Source organism: Barbatula barbatula, assembly GCF_947034865.1.
Source record: "Barbatula barbatula genome assembly, chromosome: 19".
Lineage (NCBI taxonomy): Eukaryota > Metazoa > Chordata > Actinopteri > Cypriniformes > Nemacheilidae > Barbatula > Barbatula barbatula.
This window is the reverse complement of record NC_136782.1, coordinates 14,662,834-14,683,285: the sequence shown is the minus strand read 5'-3', so window position 1 is coordinate 14,683,285 and position 20,452 is coordinate 14,662,834. Positions and strand designations below refer to the sequence as shown.

At 38.8% G+C, this 20,452-nt stretch overlaps 2 protein-coding genes across 9 annotated transcripts in view; both read right to left on the bottom strand.

The window, feature by feature from the left end:
* bcas3 (BCAS3 microtubule associated cell migration factor) overlaps positions 1–13,828 on the bottom strand; it is a 190,865-nt gene extending 177,037 nt beyond the window's left edge. The window contains exons 1-8 of one of the 7 annotated variants that reach the window (XM_079482297.1): positions 13,723–13,792; positions 13,161–13,253; positions 12,913–13,082; positions 12,575–12,629; positions 12,346–12,421; positions 11,309–11,415; positions 6,305–6,386; positions 2,533–2,605 (exon numbers count right to left, since the gene is read on the bottom strand). In XM_079482297.1, coding sequence (XP_079338423.1) covers positions 2,533–2,605; positions 6,305–6,386; positions 11,309–11,415; positions 12,346–12,421; positions 12,575–12,629; positions 12,913–13,010 — 491 coding nt within the window. In that variant the 5' untranslated portion in view covers positions 13,011–13,082; positions 13,161–13,253; positions 13,723–13,792. Of the gene's footprint in view, positions 1–2,532; positions 2,606–6,304; positions 6,387–11,308; positions 11,416–12,345; positions 12,422–12,574; positions 12,630–12,912; positions 13,083–13,160; positions 13,254–13,722 lie in introns of all 7 variants that reach the window. The other 6 variants (XM_079482293.1, XM_079482294.1, XM_079482296.1 and 3 more) reach the window with 6 other exon arrangements.
* Positions 13,829–14,808: 980 nt separating this feature from the next.
* Positions 14,809–20,443, bottom strand: ppm1da (protein phosphatase, Mg2+/Mn2+ dependent, 1Da). 2 transcript variants are annotated; one of them, XM_079481180.1, is made up of 8 exons: positions 20,363–20,413; positions 20,177–20,284; positions 19,817–20,083; positions 17,750–17,978; positions 17,340–17,464; positions 16,383–16,564; positions 16,074–16,295; positions 14,809–15,904 (listed from the first exon to the last, which is right to left on the bottom strand). In XM_079481180.1, exons 2-8 carry the CDS (start codon positions 20,274–20,276, stop codon positions 15,494–15,496), a joined length of 1,536 nt encoding a protein of 511 aa, XP_079337306.1. In that variant the 5' UTR covers positions 20,277–20,284; positions 20,363–20,413; the 3' UTR covers positions 14,809–15,493. The 2 variants fall into 2 exon arrangements, with proteins under 2 accessions (XP_079337306.1, XP_079337305.1); XM_079481179.1 differs by having other exon boundaries at positions 19,817–20,284; positions 20,363–20,443.
* Between the last annotated feature and the right edge of the window lie 9 nt (positions 20,444–20,452).

Below are 20,452 nucleotides of genomic sequence, written 5' to 3'. Positions count from 1 at the left end.
TGTGTCGATATAGTGGAAGTCAATGGGGGCAATGTTGTTTGGTTACCATCATTCTTCAAAATATCATCTTTTGTGTTCTGCGTGAACTATGCCTTCAAATGTCTTGAACTTGTTTTTATTTATTCATGCTGTTTATATTTTCAACCCATGGTTTTAATTTAGCAAGGACTTCAGAAATCCCATGAATTCAAAATTTGATGTTAGGTCATTTAAAACCAGTCAACTTCTGTTAACTTTGAATGTGCTTTGTTAATAAACAAGACCTGACGCTTCAAAATGCACTCTGTATGAGAGAGAACAGAAACCAAAATATATTTAATACCTGCAGCCCTAATTATAAGTAAAAGAAAATAATAACAAAGGTACTGTGGAAAATCAAATCCTCTCCGAAGTGGGAGCTGAAGGTGGATGGAATAGCACGTGCATTCCTTGCTAATTTGGAAAGCCTACCGACGCTGTAGCACCGCACGAAGGGTACCGTATGTGCTCTGGAAAATCACCAGATCCATACATTGTTTGGACTTAAGACATAATCCTCCCTATTGATAAAATTACGTCGAGTGTGTCTGGCTGGAATTCCGCAACGAAGGATTTAGCACACATGCTTTTTCCTCTTTCTGGTTTTCCTTTAATTTGCAAATCTTGTAATCTAAGCCTAAAGCTGAGTGAACTGACTTCTAAACCAGCAGCGCTGTATCGGCCAAGACTGCAATCTGTTTTCCATTTGAGTGTCAAGACAGCATCCACACTGGCGGTTGACAAAAGCTGTTATTTCGAAATGATTACATACTAAAAATCGTGTGAGGACTTTGGTAAGTTTACGAACTATTTCAGTGAGGGGAAAGAACCCAGCACACGGCAGCCATGCAAAAAAAAGAAGAGGGAAAATACAGAGCAAGGCTATTTACCAAACACTTCTACTGGAACGTAGCAGCGGCAACACCATTCACCCGGAGGCGAACGGTTATGGTTTTCAACACAAGGCATGTTTTCAGCATTAGTCCAACACAAAGCCAAACCATCAGAGTCTCCGTCTGGGAGGACACGGTGCGTTTGGCTGCAGGAGGACAGCCAGAGCAAAGCTCCGGTCCTGGAACGCCTGGGACGGTGGTCTTCATCAAAGTGTGCTGAAGAAATTTTTTTATTTCCTCAGGAGGAAATATTGAGTTAAGATTTGCTGCGTTAGTTTTAGAGGTGGCAGACGTAGGAAGAAGAGCCAATTACTGATGCGTGCTGCTCTCTTTTTCTCCTTAAGGGGAATATATTTCTCACAGAAAGAAGTGCTTCTGTCAAGGGGTCGCTCTACGTAGCCGTTCGGGTCAGTCGTTCAGGGTTTGGCTGTCTGTCTGCAGTCCACTCCTTGGCCCCTCAGTCGAGGCCTTTGATGCCGGTTGTTATGTATAACAAATTACAGGTTTTCAAATGTACTTAGGATTTGTACCTCATAACGTTGAAATGTCACACACACGTACACACTGCGGTTCGGGGTATAGACCGCATTTAAAATGGGAAAACGGTATAAACCAGACGACGCGTGGACTTCACCTTTTAGATGTTTCCACTCATGCTGTGCGTGCAAAGAGATGGATGGAAGCCCGTTAAATCTTTATAAAAACCAAAACATCTTTACCCGTATACAACCTCAACTGGTCTCTCAAATATATAATATAAAAGGTTTTCAACCTATTCTCCAAACTAAGTGAAGTCGAGCAGGAAAAATGTAATGTAGATTCAGGCTGTGAACGATTAAACATTTTAATCAAATGAAAGTAACAGTTCATCCTAACATTTACACCAGAACAAAGAAATGTATACAGATTTGGAACAACTCGAGGGCGAGAAAATGAACACAATTTTGGGTGAACTCTCCCTTAAAGTAAATCATATGACAATTCATCTAAAAATCAAGTGAAGTAAAAATTAAGTAAAAATAAACATATTTGCCATAAGTCTATGTAGGCTATGTGAATGTATTATGTATTATTTGGATATTGTTTGCTTTATTTATTGAACATAAGACTAAAGACCACTTTGGAAGAGGTAAAAATGTTGGTGCAACGCTGCCCCAGAAAAACTTCCTGTTGTAATTTTTTAATGTTTGAACAAAATACGACATTTAGAATCAAATCAAAATGTTAAACAAAATCTTTAATATTTCATTATATATGTAAGATTAATAGAATAATACAATTAAATAAATAAAAACTGAAATCGGCAGTGCTACTCGACCAGTGTTTACATCTTAAAAATTGGTCTATATAGCAATCAAAATCTGAATTAAACTGTACAAAGTTTAAAAGCCTTACTACAGAATGTTTATTGTATATAGTTTACAGATTAATAGTATTTTTAGTATTACTAAAATAAACTGACTAAGAAAATCATCAGCAATTTGCAAACGACATGCAGAAGAAAAGGACCTTGTGTTAAAATGTATGTGTAGCTGGAATACAACCAAAACACAAATGAAATCCAGCACCATGTGATGCACGCCTGGCCAAGCTGGATGTGTCGTTGTTGTTACACACTCACCCTGAAGAACCCGAGCTCTTGCACACACCGAGGAGGGGTCGTTTATCTGCAAAGCTGTCAGTCTTGAGGGAACCTGCAGACGTAGGAACAGAAAAGCGAACGTTAGCCACTGACCCACATAGACACGGACGTTCATTAGCCACCCGCACGTGAGGCCTGTTGTCTCTACGACGGAGCCACCCGCCGTACCCGAGCCCAAAACGCAGCTATCCACAACAGGAAGCGTGTTGATTGCATTACAACAGATGCTCCGTAATCAAATTACGCCTCGAAAATGTGCTTAAAACAAAATACAAATAAGCAGGCACCTTCTTCCTGTCAGTTTCAACATGGGAACGTGCATGCCCACCCCGACCGTGGAATAATGCCACGGAATAAAACACACAGAAACTTACAGGGATCCAAAGAAATTAAAATACCCGCATGCAAGACATTAACTGGAGACAGAGAACAGAAACGCCACTCGGCGAAACGTGTCAAACACAAACCGTCTCTCCTGGAGAAAGCCTTCAAAGCTTAAGGAGGAGTCTTTTGTCTGACTGGCTTTAATTTTGGGGGTTCTGGGGAATTACAGAATGGCAAAAGGCCGGCAGGCATATACTTGGTGGAGAAAACATGTCGCATTAAGTTTACCCATATTTATCTAATTCTCTTGATTTCAAAGAGAAGGCGGAAACTTCCATTGGCGTCCAGCTAGAAGACGTTAGCTTTTGTGAAGCTGTAATTGGGGTGCCCATGCCACGACGCTAATCGGCTCCAGGACCACACGTCCCTGTGGCATGGCATGAGCGCAAATGTGTTATTCACAAACCCTTAACACTTTAAAGGGCCTCTTCTTCACTTCTCTGTCATTGCAACTGGTCACGACATCCAATCATAATGCAAATACGACGGCGCCCTAAAACACAACAGCTGCCTTCTATTTTCAAGTACAGTTAAGAGGAAGAAATTCACTTTAGCTACTCTCTGCCCCTAGCGCCTCGGCTTCAAAAACAAAACGACTGGACGTCGAGACGAGTGGTTTTCATTTGTGCTTGGCTTAAAAGAACTGAAAGCCTGCTTTCAATTTATGCCACAAAATATTGAGGGAATTGTTTTCTGGAAGACATAACAAATTTCCTGCATTTCAGTAAATAATATATTTACTGGGGAGGGCCATTTATGTGCCCGCTTTCAACAGTGAGATAAACGTAAGCCAAGAGGAAGAGAATGTTGTGCATATAACAGCCTGTATCTATCACCTGGACATTAATCACTACAATAACATTGCCAGCGGTCAAAAACAGAACGGATGCATAAAATCGAAGAAAACGTACTTCCTCCTTCATTCTGGGAAAGACGTTGCCTTATTAAAACTGACACCTATTTCAGGACTTTTCAAATCCGGCCACCCAGCAAAAACAATTACTCTTTTAAACCCAACTACAGTATGACACTGTGTGCTGCAAACAGATCGCAATCAGTTTCCCCACTAGTGCAATTCATTTGATTTAGCAGAGAATCGCTCTCCTCATGCGTCGGCCGTCTGCTGCTTCTTATTATGACAATTCTCTTTTATCCCAATCCAGCCCGCGTTCAATGCCTTTATTGTGCATTGTTGAAATCTGCCGAAAGGACAGAATACAAATTCTGAGCATAAATGTCACACCGCAATACCATTCAGCGCATTTCTTACTCCGTATTGTTTGTGTGTGTGTTTTAAATATTCAATATTACCTAAAAGCCTAAAGAACATCCGTATTATTCTGTCTGTAGTTCATGACTGAATGCATCAACGATGTTTATATACAGTACTGTTTATAATGCTTTTTGTAATTGTGTTGTTCTACATACTAATTCCAAACTACATTTACTTTTTAACATATATTTACATAAATACTCTTCCCACCAAATAAAACATTTGCCATAAAAATATGATTTCCACTTTTCGATATTCATTTTATAATTTCAGCTACGATTTGAAATGCAGATTAGACACCAAAAAAACAAGGAATAGAATTTAGAAACGGGAATGACTTAACCATTACCACACCTAATCAAGCTTTGTATATTTGAGTTGAGCAAGACATAGCGTGAGTTCCACTTTTTTGTCTTTTAACAAACGAAGGCATGTGACAGCCAACGAGTGAGCCGTGATGAAAGAAAAGGGAAAAAATCTGCAGTCTACAGATACTCTCTGCCAGAGCGCTGCGAAAAGTCCGGCCAGCCAGCTCAAAGCATGCCAACATAATCGCGAAGGGCTGATTTTAATATTAGGATGGGAAAACAGCGGGGATCTGGCAAGCTCTCCGCACTATTAAGAAACAGGAGGTAGTCTTTAATTTAAACATGATATATGGAAAAGCCAGTGAGGAAGAGGGACGTGGAACTTTATAAATTGTGCCACATCTTGGTTTAACTTCATTCATAAAAAGCATGTCACTGCTGAAAACTGATTTTACTTACGAAACAAATGAAAGTGGCAAACATGACATGACAATTATGTGCCGTTTATGTAACATTTGGCATGTTAGATTAATCTGAGCATTGCAGGAGATCACGCTCTGTCAACATATATTTCAATACGGGGGTGGATCCGTAGTCCTGACAAGCTGAAAATTAAGATGTCACTGGAATGTGGAAGTTGTAATAATAATTCAGAGCAGCCGTTGTACATACAGTAATGGAAACAATACTGTGTAAAATATCTGAAATGAACTACAGGATTGTACTGATGCTAAACAATGCAAATAATAAATAACTATGTTCCTATGCACAGCTACGTAAATACGTTTTTTTTTTACACTAGCATGTCAATTGTCTTTATAATTTTATGTTTTTTTTTTAAATACATATTTGGTAATATACCGTATGGTTAAACATTTTCTCCATATGATTGACATGTTTGTTCCATGGCTGCCGGTTCTACAGTTTATGCAACATCAATTAGACTTTCGTGTATTTTTGCTGTTTGGGACTACAATGTAAAATGTTAAATATAACATGTCTGGTATTATGCAAATTCATTTTGCACTTATAAAAACTTACACATACATGCATATATTTAAGAAAAATTTAAAACAGAAAAATGTATCAACCTTTATATATCATTTTAATTATTGGTAAATATGAATAAATACATCTATATATTTCCTAAAAATATATACATGTATGTGTATGTTTTTTGCTAATATATATATATATATAAATACATTTTGTAAAATACAAAATGAATATGCACCGTATACAGACATACGTTGTGTAAACACATGAATCGTTTGACAGTCCTTGTTCTAATGCGTTCTTTTTTCATTCAGGTCACATCGCGACACACCGCTGTCCGGTGTAACATAAGACCAATTTTAGTTTTTCAGAATTAACTATTTATCTGTGTGCTTAGATAAAATGATTTTGTTTCATTCTGTGAACTACTAAGAATAATTCTCCCAAATTTACAACAAAATTATTGTTTCTATTCGCATTTATTTGAGAAAAAATATAAAAAACTCAAAGCTCATATTCACTTTTAAGCAATACAACAGTAATATTTGTACATAAGTTCAAATATAGTTTTCTGTGTGATAACCTACATTTTATCATAGTTTTTATGTGTCTTGTCGTGATGTAAGTCTTTCACATTGCTGTTGGATGACTGAGGTTTGATTTTGTTAAAATTCAACAGACACCGGATAATAGTCTTAGTTATTTTTCAGTGACTGTACATAAAGTGACTGTGGTAGCATACAGATAAAGTGGGAAAGTTGTTTTATTCAAGATCACTGATACTACTTACTTATATGAGGGGCGGGTAGAATCCTAGCCGTCCGTACAGGCCCGTGCCGCACTGAGAATAGCTCCTGTGCCTCACCATTAATCTGAAGAGAGCAGAAACAAACAGGCTTGTTTAAGACACCTGAAAGGGATGTGGGACACAGTTCAACAGCTGATGGCTGGTATGAGATTGAAAACCAGATGTGTGCGTGATTATGCATGAACCTTGCAGGTGTCTATGGGAAGTGACCCATCTTTTATTCGTAAGGCATACATAAATACACTGGACTGTGAATCACACAATGCTCTGTTTGGTCTGCAGTGGCTGTGATGTGGTTTGATAATGAGTCACCCAACAACTAAAAGATAAACATCAGACATCTGTGGACAAACCAAAGTGAGCCACATAAAAACACAACACAGCCATGTAATGTTATCTGACTCTAGGATGTGAGCGGACAGAAACAAGACTAAGCCACAAAACTCAATGCAGAGTTTGACAAATGTGTTCTTAAATGTTACCCATGCTATTTAAAGCTGAAGTATGTCATTTTTGTTCATTACTTGGTTTATTTTTCCCCTATCCTAGCTTAATATACAGATAGAACCATTAGCATGTCAATTGTAGGTTATTTCCACAAAACATTGTGTAAACATGGTGGCATTTAAAAAATATTGCTGTTTGCTTGAGAATCCCAACCAACCCGACATAGCAATGTTACCTCAACCAATTGCAGGAATTTGAGGCGGCCTCAACCAATGGCAGAAAGGGATAAACTATTCTGTGGTGATGTTAGCAGCAGCACAACAAATTACACGTTTTAAGCCTTTTTTCAAGATTACTTTTTGAAAAGTCTCTGGTTTTGTGTAGTGCTAGGAGACCTACACACATCCACATCCCGTTCCTGTCCTGGACTGTGACTGTAAGCTGGACAAATCAGAAATGCTGATAAACTTTATGTCATGTGGGGGCAAAAACGTGGTCACGGGAAGTGAAAAAACAATGGGATGCGAACAAAGAAAGATTTGTTCACGCTGTTGGACAAATAATCAATGCCAAATGGAAGAAACAGTCTTTGCCTGGAAGTCGGAGGTTGGCTTCGTCCAACGACTAGACCGCAACACAAAAGCTACCCTGCACCCCATAAATGCACCCTCAAAACACAACAGCATGTCCGTGACTAACTGTTCAACTCCAATTTCCAGCAACTAGAATGACCAGCTTCATTTGATTGAGATGCAATTTTACGAATCAAATTAGTCTTCTCAATAACGTCATGTCATTCTTAAGCTGATGGAAAGCCAGAGATCTCTGAAACCAAAGCTGGGAGTGGCAAATCGCATCACGCTTGCCGTAATATTTCGATTGCAGCCCCAAATCCTATCGTCCTTAATTCTAGCTATTGTTTCAAGAATTAAGCCCCAGGTGATTTTGACTAAGCGTTTTGTACTGTACATGTGTTAAATTACAGAAAACGTCCTTTATCACGTTACTAGCCATAATCCATGTGTCTTAAGAAGATAAGCCCACAGAGGATGATCGCTCTTTTGGACAATTAGTAGCTTTCCCGAAACGAAGGATACGAGTCATTTTTATGAAAAGCGCTCAGACTTTGTAGCTGCCAAGTGGGAGATTAATATGGAATTTACAAAACGTTTCATTTGAGGTGAGAGAATGGGAGAAGAGAAAAGAGAGAGGTAATGCACGCAGGCCACCGTGTAGAGTTAGGCCGCACCACAAAATCCCCACCTGGTAAATGGGGCAGAAGAATAATGGAATTTGGCGGATTTAGAGGTTTACATTAATGCGACCGTCATTGTGCATTACCAGACAGTTCATCCTTGCTTTACACAGCTTTACTGGTGGCATCCATCACCAACCACTGAGCTTTTACATTACTACTTATCACAGTAATATGCAAAATTGAGGCTTTGTTGTTTTTTTCCCCCAGTTTCTAATTTCATTCACATGGATATGATGTACGCTGGCCAGAAAATGATTCTCAGTGAATCTCTGCACTTGTTCTTAGAAAGCACAGAATGAAGAACAAAGTTGAATTAACAAAGAACAATGCCCTCTCCATGTCACATTGGCAGATACAGAATTGTGAAGTATCTGTTTGGTTCTTGATATAACAGAGATAATAAGACAGATATAATACAACAGATATAAACCTCAAATCTGATTCATAAAAAATAATTCAGCCTATTTAAAATCTGTGCTCCTGAAAACAAACCAGACAGTGAAGACCAACAATTTAGACATTTTGGAGTGTTTTTTTCCGACATGAAAATCTGATTTCTTGGTCCCTTATTGGACAATTCTCCTAGAAAAGCACAGCCACACGTCAACCATGGAGAGCGGGAGGAGGTGCATGCGCACCCTTCACTTTCACTGTGCAGGAGAAAGAGAGCACTTCATTCGCAAAGTTCAGCTGTGTTTGTTTGTTGACTGTTTGGGTGATGAATGGTATATAAATGGTGGACACTGGATTTGGGGATCGTTTGAAACTGATAGATGGAGCGGTTCCAGTGCGAATTGATGCCGGACATAATAAAAAAGCCCTCAATAATAAATAACAAAAAGTAAATGTTCATAAAAGGCAAACGTTACACTAGCCAAACTGTAATAACATTTTATCATTTTTAAAAATCCCAAATAATGGCTGATCAATGTTATAAGCCCATTACTACTTACTTAAAGGAGAAATGTAATATATTTTCTTGTCTTGTTCGATTTGTTTTTATTGTATTTTTTCATTTTTGTGCCTGGGAAGAAGTGGGAGTGTTGCAACAGGAGAGAAGCGTTGCGGTGTTGCACACGCTGCTTTAGTTAAACTTCAGCTTTTTTCTGTGAACTGTTGTTTTGGCTTTTGTTTTTGCAACATTTGATGAACAGCCACAAGAGACCGCCTACTCTCCGCTTCGGACATCATGCGTAAACATTATGAGAAGTGCGCTAGCCAGACATGATTTAAACTCTGCCGGCTAAAGACCTAAAAGTTTGTTTTAAAGACGAAGAACGTACAAAGCAGAAAGTTCTCACCATCCCATTTTTACACTCAAATTTACGTTGCATGCACTTATTCTGTCTATTCGAATGAATTGAGAATGATTCGAGAAAATTCCACAGTCTCTACGTTTACACACCTCACCTTTAACTTTGGCAAATTTAACCAGACAAAACCAATCTTCACATTAAACCCAGCTTTATTTATAACAGCAGAGCAGACACCTCCAGTGCCCTCCCTGTCATCCCTCCCCTCCAACACCACTTCAATTAGCCCCATCTAATCTGCCTGTTATCTGCTGCCAGCCTGCAACACCTCTGGAAAAGATTCTGCTCTACTGAGAAGTTAATGCATAGAACACAGACACTGTCTTCCTCCTACCTTCAATTACACGCCGGGTGTCGGCTAAGCAACTGTCACATACACTTTTCAGGCAACTCATAGCCAGACACTGCAAGGCTTTCAACACATTCAAAAAAGTGAGAGATTTATTTCTCCACAAAAACTAACGTCTGAATGATGCTCTACAGCCACAATCAGGATGTCATTACAATGTTATGCAAACCTTTTTCCAGGAGATAACTGTCAGCACATTCATCATTTCTTTAACAATGTGCTAAAAAAAGCGATCTATGCCAAAAGGTTCAGACATCATAAAGAATATGATAGAAAACGTTATCTTTGATACTGCGTGGTTGAAACCACCAAGCCTCTGAAAAGCAAAATGTAAAAAAAAAAATATTTTGCACACTTTGTCTTCACATTATTTGACTCAACATAGTCCTAAAGTCTATTGACTAACTCTATAGAAAAACAAGGCCATGCCTTTGTCTATGGCGACACCAAGTGGTGAAATAGGATTAAAGCATTGCACTGCAGCCAAACAATACAAACAAGTCAGCAATAATTGTTACTCATCTGGTCGAGCATGGCACTAGCACAGAAAAGGTCATCAATTTGATTCCTAGGGAATGCACATGCATTAATAAAATATATCGCTTGAATGTACTGTAAGTTGTAATAGAGATAAGGTCTGCCAAATGCAGTAATATATCTAAATCTAGACCAGGACTGGGGGTGAAATCTGCCATAAGGAAGAAACAACACCGGTGTTGGAAGTATGTCATCCTCTAAGCAGCAAAACAATTGAGCAGATAGTAAGTCACTTCAGCCAAGTGAGTTATTTTTAATACAGACATAACATCAAATTGATGGACAACAACTATGTATAACATGCCTTCTATGAAAATGATAAGCATGCATAAGATATAAGGAAAATTCAGAATGGTTAAAAGTAAAATACCCAAACAACATCCTGCTTTTGCCACTATAAATAGTATACAACCCAAGCACACTATATGAAATGTTGTGTCCCATAATAAATATGACTGTTTTCACTTAAAGGGATAGTTCACCCAAAAATAAAATTCTGTCATCATTTTATCACCCTTCTTTGTGTCCAGCAGAACAAAGAAATGTATACAGGTTTGGAACAACTTCCAAATCTGTATACATTTCTTCTGTATTGAAACCGTTTACTAATCTAATAGGCCCTTTTCACATCTTCCGTTCTGCCGCGAAGCAGTGTATCATTACTTCCGCTAGCACCTTCTTTACGGAGTTTACCAAGTCCCTTACACAGCTGCCACAAATACAGCTAGATGACAAGTCGCTTTCGACAAGAACAAAAGCTAGATAAATGATACAAATTCTTCAATATAGGTCTATTTACGAAGGTATGTGTTTTGTTTTCTTTCCGCGATAGTGAAGGTGCTAGGATAAGTACTCGAATATGTGTTCTGTCAGTCCATAACGTTACGAAATATTAACATGCTTGATACTTATCACAATAATAATCTTATTGTGAATTGTGAAAAGGGCCTATTTTACAGGACTGTGATAAACTGGACATCTCAGTACATCACCAAGCAATAACTGTGATACTAACACTATCATAAAGAAAGACTAACACAGAAATAAACAAAGGCTCAAGCACAGTCCGACAGAGAACTTGCCGATATGCTCCAGATCTGCATTCCATCGGTGTAGCCAATCATCAGACAAAGAGGCGGGTCACTGCTGCTGCCGTGCATCTCCTGAAACTCTGGTAAGCGGGCCACATCTGTCCACATGGCAAGACACAACAAGACAAATAACGTACTTAGTATATTTACTGACAGAAACCAACCATGGCACATTTCTCACATGGCTTAAAAAGTTTTTGCCTCCTGTACAAACAAATGATGATTGGTAAACGCTACAGATTACGCAGCAGAATAAGACATACCGAACATAATGAGTATATTCCAACTAAATCCAGTTAGGAAACCAACATGAATCATATAGCTGAGAGCGTCATGATAGTCAAGTGTGTGAAATTTAGTGTGTGATAAACTTAGCTGGAGCTGCAAACTACTGACATTCGATCAGCGATAACGACCACATTTGGGATTTGTGTTACACACTGTCGGTTTCTGCTTGTAGCACAGGACTTTATTGATCGAGCAATTCTTGAATGCGTGTTTTTCTCATGCTCCTCCATGTCTAATAAATGAGAAAGCTTTGTATATAGCTACAAGAAGCAACTCATTCGCACGGTTTCTTTCTATATAAACACAACAGACAATGACTTTTACACAAGTAACTATAATGTTTCACAGCAGACCTATAAGCCAGCATCATCGTTTATTTATATTATAGTGAATATGACTCTCTGTATCTGTACAATTAAGCACTTCTAACAATTGTAGTGTAACTATTTTTTGGAATTGCTCATATACCTATAAAACAAATTGCGAGCACATTATAATGTCATTATAGCAGGGGGTATATAAAGTGTATTAAAGTAATGCATTACACTATTGTGTATTGTGTGCAACATAGATACGGTAAAGTGTTCTTGCCTCTTGTATGGTCGATGTATTTACACGTTACACCCCATAGTGCACTTGAAAATGTTTATCAATGGATAAAACACAATGCAAAATTTTGATGATTTGCCTCTGAAGAATGCATCATCATACAAAACATTATCCAGATGAATTAAACCTACCATTGATGTCTGCTTTCTCAAAACGGACCCACACAATCTTTTCTTTTTCATCATTTGGAGGAGTCCCAGTATATGCCTATAATTTCAACAAAAGAGTAAGAAATTAGTATTTTTAAAGACCAAACTGCAATTTCTCTTTCTTTGACTATAAATCAATCGATTATACATAATAAAGTATATCTTCAAACTTGCTTGAATTATTTTGTTTATATTACCAAAATGAATTTACCTGAGGGACTACATCCTGCAAGAACGTAACAACACTTTCCATGTAAGACTGCTCCCTGCAAAAACAGCAGAATAGTTTCATAACACTTGTTTAAGACTATAGTGAAACATCAGACCTCCTTTCCTCTATTCATATTCTTGACTGCTCCCTCTGTCATGCATACGGCGTGGGAAATGTCCTATTGGGCAATTTACTAGTGGGATTATAACACCTAGTCCTATGAAGCGAATATTCATCCCTTTTCTTTATTATAACTGTCTTTATTTGGGATTGGCTTTTACAATGTAAAACATAAATGTCATTAAGCTATAGTAATAAGAAATGGGTCATGCTCTTACGTTGCAGCCTGTGCTCGGACCACAACCCCACCAGCACAGCGGCTCGGTCTGCGCGGGGAGTCGGACGCCATTGCCAAACACTCAGTATCCTGTTGCATTGGAGCAAAAGCAGACGATGGTTTTTACATGATCATTGCACAACACTTAACAGCGTTGAAAAGATGTCTCATCTAGATAGTTGTAAGAGAAAAAAGCTGGTTAGTTTGGAGCATGCTGACCTCTGTATTAACCTAAACAGACCAACTGACATGTCATCAGTTCACAAAACTACATTTTCAAAACAAGTAACACATAAACTGCCAACAGCAGCGAAGGCAGAGATTTGCCTGGTTCAGTTCAATCTGCAACATAAACACATTCCTATTCATTATTGATCCTGTAAACGATTCTTTACAAGACAACATCTGAGAAAACAAAACACTCATAATCATAAACCTACTCTTAACCAGATGGACTTGTAAACTGTAGTGCTGCGTATGTAAATACTTCCACTGCCACCTAAACAATGTCACTATTCATTGAATTTGTTATATTTTAAAATATATGGAAGACAGTGTTTAAAGAGTTATTCTAGCTTTTGAGATAAGATTGGCTGTTTCAATCATCTATAAACATTTCAACCTAATAACTATCTGCACAGTCTGTCTCTCTGTCTGTTAGCTTAGCCAGTACCGCTATCTGCCACCACAACGCTTCAAGGAAAATAACCTCAGCAATGACAGTAACGTACATGACTTCTCGAAAAAAGCGTATATACATTTTGACAGAAATATACAGTTGAAGGTCTCACGCAGTGTCATATGTACAAACCTGCGGCTTTGTGTTTTCAATTGCCGATCAACGAAGGTCCTCACAAAACGCCACAGTACACAGCGACACTGGACATGCAGCGAAACAACAGACGCTTTGGCCAATCAGAGAATAGAATTCAGAACACCTAGCCAATAGAATTACGCAAAAGGCGGGAACTTGGAAAACGCGCGACCAATTAGAGCAGAAGAAAGCTGTTAGGGTTTTAGTTGTCACTGAAACGAAATTGACGTGTCGTTAAAAAGGAAAGCAACGGCGTGGTGGAGTAACATATAACTAATAATTGCTTGGCTGACGCTCATATTTGCACTTCCATGTGTGGAAAATTAGATCGTTAGAGCCAACAGCATGGGAAACATGCCTGTCACGTCACGTCACGGTGTTTATTTACATCGAAGTATCGCGTGATCCCCAGGCGAGCTAGTTCGTTCAACCTCGGCTTTTTTCGGAAATGGCCAACGATTGGACGGCTAGATTCCAGGCAAAACGTCAAGTGGTGCAGTTGCATTAGTGTACGAACATGAGACAGCTTTATAGTTTTTTTTATGTGTTTGATTGTTGATTTTTAGACTTCTAAAAATTTGATTTTTTTTAATTCAATTCAATTCAATTTTATTTATATAGCGCCTTTCACAATTTGCATTGTTCCAAAGCAGCTTTACAGGGGAAAAACGAAAAACCCAAGAAAGGATAAAACACACTACATGGTGTTTTATATAATAAATCCAATTATTCTAGTAAAATAATATCTAATGTCAGCATCTCCTGGTGGTTTATTTAGCATATTTGCATTAAGTGAATGCTTGGCTGAAAAGATGCGTTTTTAATCTAGATTTAAATTGGGCGAGTGTGTCTGATCCTCGAATAATATCAGGAAGGCTATTCCAGGCTATTTTACTTTAACAAATGTAACTCCAGGATAACCCAAAGGCTGAATCACCCCCATTGGATCCCTGAACAACATACAGCACTTTTTTGCAAGATGTGTAGTTGTCAGTTTAGGCATTATATAAATATTTTCAACACCATAGCATATATATGAATTTTATTTTAGGTTTGACCCATCAACTGAGACATCGTTGTAAAAGTAGTTTTTTTTATTGGCCTGTTTAAGCATAGCAGCATCTTTAGTTCTCCCATCAGGAAAAACATTAATATGTTAATGAAAACATTAAAACACCAGTCTAAAATGCATAATTCATTAATTAATGCTTAACATTAACATAGGGTTAAGATTTGACACCAGTGAACACTACAAATGATGCACCGTTCTGTTTGTTCCATAAAACAACGTACAAAAATACCTTTACTGTTGCTTCAAGTGAAATCCTTTTAGACAACCTTTGAAACAGGAGTCATTTAAGCTGCAGGCAAAGATCTTCTCAGAAGATATGGCTTCTGTTTTTGGTCTTCCCCCTCATATATTGTTTTCATTCATTTGTCCACAGTAACCCACAAATACAAATGTCTACAAAGACTGCACCAATGCAACTTAAAGTGCAAAAATCCCCAAAGTTGGCCCAACAAAGGCATTAAAATTGGAAACAGTATTTTTCACTAAAATGTGGACACTCAATTGGAGGAAACACTAAAACTCATTTAAAAATTTAAAATAAGAACATTTAGAACATTAGTTTGCAAAACATTAAATGTTGTGAATGGAAGGGAGTGATTTTTTTGACATTGTTACTTGCTTCAGGTTTTGGTTTCTCAGTAGCTTATAAAAACTTCAACATAAATGTACAGCTTGTGTCGTAATAAAACACCAATGTCAGCAAACGCATACAGTAGATTTTCCATGCTGCTCAAACAGAGTTTGGACGTTTTCAGACTGTTTCTGACCCTTTTCGCAACTCCTCGATGAGAGCTGCTGGCTCTGTTTTTGTGGGGATATACATGAGGACTCTTTATGAGGGGACTGTGGTGAACTACAGCGGGGTTTCTTTACCGCCGGTGTGGAGGAATCCTCTAGCACCCGTTTGCCTGAAGGCACTTGGTCGCAATTGATCTCATTCTCCAAATAGATATTATGAAGGTCTGTGCAAGGCAGGTCCTCAGAGTTTGTAAGGCTGTTGGATGATGAATCAAGAACTCCACAGCTGCTTGAGTCACAGCTTCCGTTTTGCTCCTCAGGAACAGGCTGTACTTCACTAGCAGGTGAAAGTGCATCTTGAGGTGAAACCTAAATTAAAAGAAACTATATGTGATCTTTGAGCGTGATGTTTTTTAATCTGATCAAAAAAATAATATTAACAGCCTTCTAAAACTATGCAGACCTAAATGCATTTGAATTGTGCAGTTAAAAAAAAACATCAGAACAACAGCAAAAGAACATCTGTAGCTATCCTAACCTGAGTGTTCAAAGAGCTTGATTGAGGAAGAGCGCCACACTTTGGTCCCTGTAGATTATACACAACCTCATAGTCTGGCAAAATTTCTGAGGATGGCTGGTATGGCTCAAAACAGACAACTATGGCACTGGTGTTATCAGCACGGAGCATGCGTTGACGCCATCTCAGCAAAGCATGGTTCACCAGCAAAATTGCATTAGAAACATTTTTTTGGCTTTTTTCCTGTGAGAAATAAATGTTAGCAACTTTAATGAAACCAACTGTGACCTCACCTTAAAAGAAATACTATTCTAGTGACATTCTTCTTACCGTGGCGTTCTCATTCTCCTGACAGATCGACACAGCCTCCTGTGGTGATACCATGTTCCATAAACCATCACTGCCCAAGATGACATAACGGTGCTTCTTTAAATCCAGCTTGATAACAGCAGTATCAGGTTCCGGTGAAACGACAAACTCTCCACTGTAAAAGTCGTAACTCCACAGATCACCTGAGGAAACATGGGTGTACTATAAATAAATCAAGAGTTGCTATAAATGAAAGCATCTGTCAAAAATGAAACGTAAATGTAATCTACAATAGGGCTGTAATACGCTTATCTCAACTAATCAAATGGATACCCTTCAACCTACAGTTTTTCACACCCATCTCCCGTTTCTCCACTAAAACTCCCGTATTTAAGTTATTTCTCCTTTGAAACTCCCAGACCGATGGGAACCGGAATGCTACAGGTATGACCCTATGCAAAATAAAATAAATTGTTTACCTTATGTGTGTGCTGCATACAATTATGTTTATACAAATATACACACATGCCTGTATAATTTCAGTAAAAATAAAATAAATTTATTTATTTATAAATTAAATATAAATAAATAAATAAATTATATACATACAGTATGTAAATATTTCTTAAATATATACATTCATGTGTCTGTATTTATTTATATGTAATTGTTATACACAGTACACACATATATTATGTAAACAAAAACTTTTATTTTGCATACATTTAAGTTGTACTAAACATTTACAGCCCTTATCTACAACCTCCTTGAACTCCGGGTAAACATCAAACCAGTGAGTTCTGCAGTGTCACACTTTGTTCACTGTTGCTACTGAACAGTTTATCATTTTGGGCTACCCTTCAGTCATGTTCACGTGAAGAAAATGCATAACAATGCATTTTCACATGCAATTACACAGTACCTATTTATATTTTCTCTGTGCACATAGCAATATATTTCTATTGTATTGTCCCTTACCGAGAGCTCTAGCCACAGCGAGAAAAGGGATTTGGTCAATGACAGTGCTCCTCCTTACTGGTCCATTGTGGGCGAGTCTGGGTCGTTTCCACACCACCCTATTGACTCCGGACTTTTTAATTACACTAAAAAAAGATTTGACAATGATCAGTGCTTCGCATAGTCTTATTAGCACTCATGTTGGAAAGCTGTTTGTTGTAGATTTGCAACTTACAAAACACACAAAAAAAACATCCCAGCTATTTATTATGTAAATGAAGACAAATGCCAGAGTATGTTTGGTTATGCTGCCCTTCTTATGCTTACGGTGCAAAACAAAAACAAGTCTGACCACAAAATGTGTTTATCTGTGAGGTGCCTCCAGTGTGTTCAGACTAGCTGTGTGTGTGACACTATTCACGAAAACTCACCTGCCACCCAGACCCTCTATTCTTTCTCTTTCCTTCGGGAGATCGGGTTTGTGGTCCTGTGTTACTTCAACAGCTTGGATGAATTCATCGGAGGGGTGATCCTGCACCCCCAACACCACAGCAGAGTCCCCAACATGAGCCACATACATACGGTCCCGTCGTATCACAACAATACTGGCAGTAGTGCCTGAGGTGCTGGGAAGCCCTGTGGCAGTCTTTGGCCATTCCGCTGCATGTATCAGAAAGCAGATTAGATAGTTTTTAAAACACATCTGTGATAAATTACCATTTTTAAGAAAAATAATCAATGACAGACGCTGTGTATATTTCTGCTGAAAGATATAGAACCTAATGGGTATCTTTACAAATATCAATAAGAGCCATCAACTGTTTACCGTTGTAAAATTCCCTCATGTACTGTGTTTACTGTTTAGTCGGATTTAATGGAAAAATTGGTTTCCATCTGGCAGATAACATCCCACCAATGGAAAACGCCACATTATCAGTACAGCCCCATTATAAACATTTTAATTCTTTATCATATTGTTATGGTTTCTAGATTTCTATTGTTTTTTGCTCTCTCTCGAAAAATGGCTCAGGTCATCTTTGGACTGAACAGATTTTTCGTGTTTGGGGGAATTTTTTTGAGGATAAACCACTTCAAAGTTGACCGTTCCTGTGACGTTCTCTCTTTCTCTTATTGAGCTATTCTGACTGGATGTAAATACTTTGACAACCAAGTCAAATGAGTGGCACACCTGATAAATTTGCAGGTCTCGGGTGCAAGAGGTCGGCGTTTCAATTCGAAAGTATGTGCACGAACAGTGCTAGTAAGCTGACGAAATGTAATCTCATTTAAGTAATTAAATAAAATAAAGTGCGATGTATGTGGTGCAACTTAAAGTGGTTTACAATACATGTAAATATATACAAACAGAAGTGCAAGTACAAAATGACATTCTTTCGTTGTCACTTGTGACATCTGTTCCTCCTGTACGCCGTATTTCTGCTACTTTTGCTTTACCGTCTCATTTAATGTCGTGGGTACATTGGTGGAAATGTGGGCATGCTGAAAATGCCCACTTATGCAACCCGTGTCTCAAATACATTGTATTTCTGTTACTTTTGCACTACGCTCTTGATTCAGCCCCCTCGAGATTGGCACATGTCAATGGTTGAACCTATGAAATCTTTCCTAGGGATTCTGGGTCAAGCAGGCCTACTGAGTGGCACATTTATACACTTTGAATTGCAAGCATGTGCAAATAATGCTAAAATGTCAATGGATGAAATCAAATATCATTTAAGTAATTAAAAAAAATAAAGTTTGATGTATGTAGTGGAACTCAAAGTGGTTTATAATGGGCTGCCTGTGGGGGAAGCGTGGGCAGGGTGGTGGGCTTGATCCCGGTGGTGCTGCTTGCAGTGCTTGTATTATCAATGATGTTTTTACATTATTGGTGCGTTATTGTGTTTTAGATGTGTAAAGTTGGTTAATTTAATATACTTTTGGGCTGTTTTAATCTACATAAACGTGTCATATTCTCTTAAATAAAACATAATTTTTCGGGCTCCGTATTTGTTTAAAAAAGTCAGAAACGTCCCTACTGTGTCTTGCTGCTGTCACCACGCATAATGAGCAGCATGTGACGCAATTAGGAAATCCTCTAGTGCGTCTCATCCGCAGATCGTTTCTCGGACTTTTGAGTCTGCGTTCTTTGAAGAACAAGTCCTCGTTTTTAGATCCGCGACCTCGGTAGGTTGCAGCCCCGAATTGAGACACAGTTCTTGATTTGCGTAACGTTACTCGGCTGCGCCTCAAAGTTTAAAACAGCTGAACGTGGCACTGCGCGAGTGCGCGTGCACAACTTCGCTTTTGCCGGGATGCATCTAATGCCTTTAACCACACTCGTTTAAAAACATCACCTGTGCAGACTGTCTTTCAGATTCGTTGTTAATGACGATGTTTTCATCGCACCGTTAAACTGGTCAAACCTGTGCCATGAGGTTGGGCTTGCTTTTCTATAAACAACGAAAAAACAGCAAATTGTCAATGACATAACTTACGTAATTTCTTCCACATGGCATGATGACATGAAACGAATCCCTTTCGCAAAGCGGCACACACTTCGTCGTCGTCATGAGACCAAAAGCCCCTTTGTTTTTTTATGTGATTCCATAAATGGGTGCGAGCGAAGCGCGCCGCATCCGGACCCCCGTGACCGTCGAACACGGCGAAAAGAGCCACAGGCCGCGGGGGTTTTGCGTGGCGGTTCGAGGGAATCGAAGTCCGTCGGAGAGTCGAGCTAGGCTCGTCGTCCTGAACGTAGGTAACTGTAATAGATCCAGGGATGGAGTTTTGTATTAAGGCGTCACGGCCAGCGGATTGGTCTTGTGCCTTTTCGCTAGCCATCAATTCATCCTCACTCGGTTCATTCTCGTGCTTCATCGTCAGAACGTCCTCCATGTATTTCCTGCCGCCTTGATCATAATAAAGGCTTGCTCGGCATGAAAATATCCCAGCCATCGTTTGATCTGAAAGGAATGCAGAGAGGATTAATGTTTAAACTGAGGTAGGACTCAGGCCGGGTGCGGGCTTTCCTCTTTGTTTACCTATGATGTTGTGAGCATGCGCAGAAACACCATGATGAATTCACAGTGGTCACGGGACGCTTCGTTTGATGGGCCCTTACTAAACAATGA

Coding starts and splice junctions, on each gene's coding strand:
- ppm1da (XM_079481179.1), bottom strand. CDS start 20,276: ATGGCTGGGATATTTTCATGCCGAGCAAGCCTTTATTATGATCAAGGC. Junction 16,296..16,382: donor AGGAGAATGAGAACGCCACG/GTAAGAAGAATG, acceptor TATTTCTCACAG/GAAAAAAGCCAAAAAAATGT. Junction 15,905..16,073: donor CAAGCTCTTTGAACACTCAG/GTTAGGATAGCT, acceptor CTTTTAATTTAG/GTTTCACCTCAAGATGCACT.